At 30.8% G+C, this 2,709-nt stretch overlaps 1 protein-coding gene across 1 annotated transcript in view; it reads right to left on the reverse strand.

Moving 5' to 3' along the window:
* LOC108744721 overlaps window positions 1-2,709 on the reverse strand; it is a 9,045-nt gene extending 6,336 nt beyond the window's left edge. Inside the window, exons 1-2 of the mRNA XM_018480626.2 lie at window positions 2,387-2,709; window positions 202-309 (exon numbers count right to left, since the gene is read on the reverse strand). Of these exons, the coding sequence (XP_018336128.1) occupies window positions 202-309; window positions 2,387-2,662 (384 nt within the window). The 5' untranslated portion in view covers window positions 2,663-2,709. The remainder of the gene's footprint in view (window positions 1-201; window positions 310-2,386) is intronic.

A 2,709-nucleotide genomic window follows, 5' to 3' on the forward strand; every position in this document is an offset into this window, starting at 1 on the left:
CGATCAGTTTTTTGCCAGCAAAGACCAAAAATTTTATGAGCGTGGAATTATGCTACTACCAGAAAGATGGCAAAAGGTGTTGGACCAGAACGGTCAATATATAATTTAATAAAGTATTTGTTTATTATACGAACACTGTCTTTCATTTCCACAAAAAAAAAAACGAAATGACTTTCCGAACAACCCTATAGTTGTGCATACCATTAAGTACAATAAACCATTTGCTTTTCCTTTTTGTCGCCTTTCTATACCTCCACATAGATAATAACCAGAATCATCTACAGCGTGAAAAAATACTGCATCAAACGCCTACAATAAGTAACAGTATGGTCTTAACAATACTTGCGGAGGATGTTATTTCTATGTTATTATGTTAATATTAACATTAACTTACAAATTATTGAAAGATTGCAATTAAGTTATCGTACACATTAGAAAAATATTCCTAGCTGAGGGGGGAGTCGTACCCTCTAAACTCCTTTGTAGTTACGTTAAATAAAATTGTTATGTTGTCCTATGTTATTACCTGTATTTAAAATGTAGCCAATCTTAAAATATTTTTTCTATGTCAGTTACTGAAACTACTGAAACTGATAGTATTTCAATTCATAAATCCACTAGTATAAATACAGTTTTGATTTTTGTGAGACCAACACTGCAAAACCAGGATCAATTTTACTAAAAAGATCGCTAGTAATAAATGCACAGATAATCCTTTATGGTAATCTTAAAATTGTCAGTTCGAAGATCATTCTTAAACTATTCACTTATGTTTCACGAATGCATTTTTTGAATGTTATATAGGTACACAGGGTGTTCAATTCAAGGGTGCTAAAAATGGGCAGTTTTCAGGGGCCATTCTTAATTCGTTTACAGTGTTGTCGAATTTTGTTTAGTTTCTGATGTATTTAAAGGAGTTCTTCTAAAAACTGCGTAAAAAATCTTACTTTTACCTTGTCTATTTTGAAGTTATTATAATATCAAGTTTTAGGTAGTGTTTTGAAAGTACATCAAAAACTAAGCAAAATTTGGTAACACTGCAAACGAATTAAGAATAACCCCTAACAACTGCCCATGTTGTTTTATTTAATAGATGTTGTAACTCTTACTGTTTCTGAGAAAGCAATATTGGGTACTCTTGAAATGTGCGCCCTGTATACATATATTTAAAGGTTTTTGTATGCTTCGAAGTAAACAAATTAAAAAATGTATAATATATATAATAATTTAACATTTCTTTGTTGGAGATTTTAAATAACAGAAAACTTTTTTGTTTGGTATATTTTATTTTAAGATTGAGAAAAACGACGTTGTTTAGTACATTAAGTTACAAGTACCCTCTTTCCTGGTCCCCCCCCCCCCTCATAACTCACGTTAACTTCTGCTCTTTGACTCCCATTGGCTCTTTGTCAAATTAGTAGAAAATAAATGACTATTTTTTAAAGATATCATGCACAAGCACAAACTATAGCTAGTTCAGAATCTCATGAGCCCCTTTATACGCGATAGGCGGAGTCTTGTTGCGTTCATAAATGAGGGTGCTCTAGATCAGTGTTTCCCAACCTTTTTTTCTTCGCGAACCAAAAGAAAGGTCCGAAAAACTTTGACGAACCCCCTATGTAGTCATTAATGACAGGGAAAAAAAGGCAATAAAATTTGATAGAATGTATATTTTTCATATTGCAGAATAATTGATTGTATTAATTAATAAAAATAAGCTATAATAACAACCAAATTAATCATTATTAAATCATTTACACGAGAGTCACAGTATCACTATCACTCAAGCTTTACAAGTGCTAAGCCTATGTATGAACGTCGATTAATACAACACTACTCTACCAATTCCCGGTTGTGAACAAGTATCTAATTCTAAAATCTATTGTAAACTGTCTTAATTTGATATTTATTTCCAATTGTATTGTAAAAAAATATTACATAGAATGGAAAACTGCTGCAATGATTTTAAATATAAAGCCGAACATGATACTAATCATATTGATNCTAACTACAGGCAAAACGTTCACAGAACATTGAAATTAATACATATATATATCGCACGAGTGAAGATACATAATTTGATTTGTTTAAATACCGCGTTCATTTGTTTCAATCACATTTTTGTTACCGATTGTTCAACATTTATGACCTTATATTGTTATTTAATACATATTTTTTTGTCGACATATTTTCTTTTTATATAGCACGAGTGAAGATACATAATTTGATTTGTTTAAATACGGCGTTCATTTGTTTCTATTACATTTTTGTTACCGATTCTTCAACATTTATGACATATGACTAAACTTTATATTTTTATCGTAATTATGTATGTATAGGGTACTGAACCTAATACTTAAGATACATATGTAAAATACTCGTTTACCTTTTCATGCTCTGATAATTGTTGCAATTTTTCTAGATCTTCTATTTCACTGTAAGCACTTTCACCAAGTCCAGAACTGCCACGTTTTCCTAATCTCTTTGTAATTTTGGTTTTCATTTTCCTGATCGTTAAAACCAGTAGAAACGTTACATATTTTAAAAAGTACCATTGTCCCGGTTGACTGTAAACGCCTAATATTTTGTCGGACTTTTTCTTTCTTTTTTCAATTAATACGAAAACCAGGACGATAATGAAAATTGTTGTAAGTAACAGCATGTTGTAGATAATAAGGTTTACCCAGACTAACTTATCGTAACTGAGTT

The sequence above is a fragment of the Agrilus planipennis genome, unplaced genomic scaffold, assembly GCF_000699045.2.
Source record: "Agrilus planipennis isolate EAB-ADULT unplaced genomic scaffold, Apla_2.0 scaffold16, whole genome shotgun sequence".
Classification (NCBI taxonomy): domain Eukaryota; kingdom Metazoa; phylum Arthropoda; class Insecta; order Coleoptera; family Buprestidae; genus Agrilus; species Agrilus planipennis.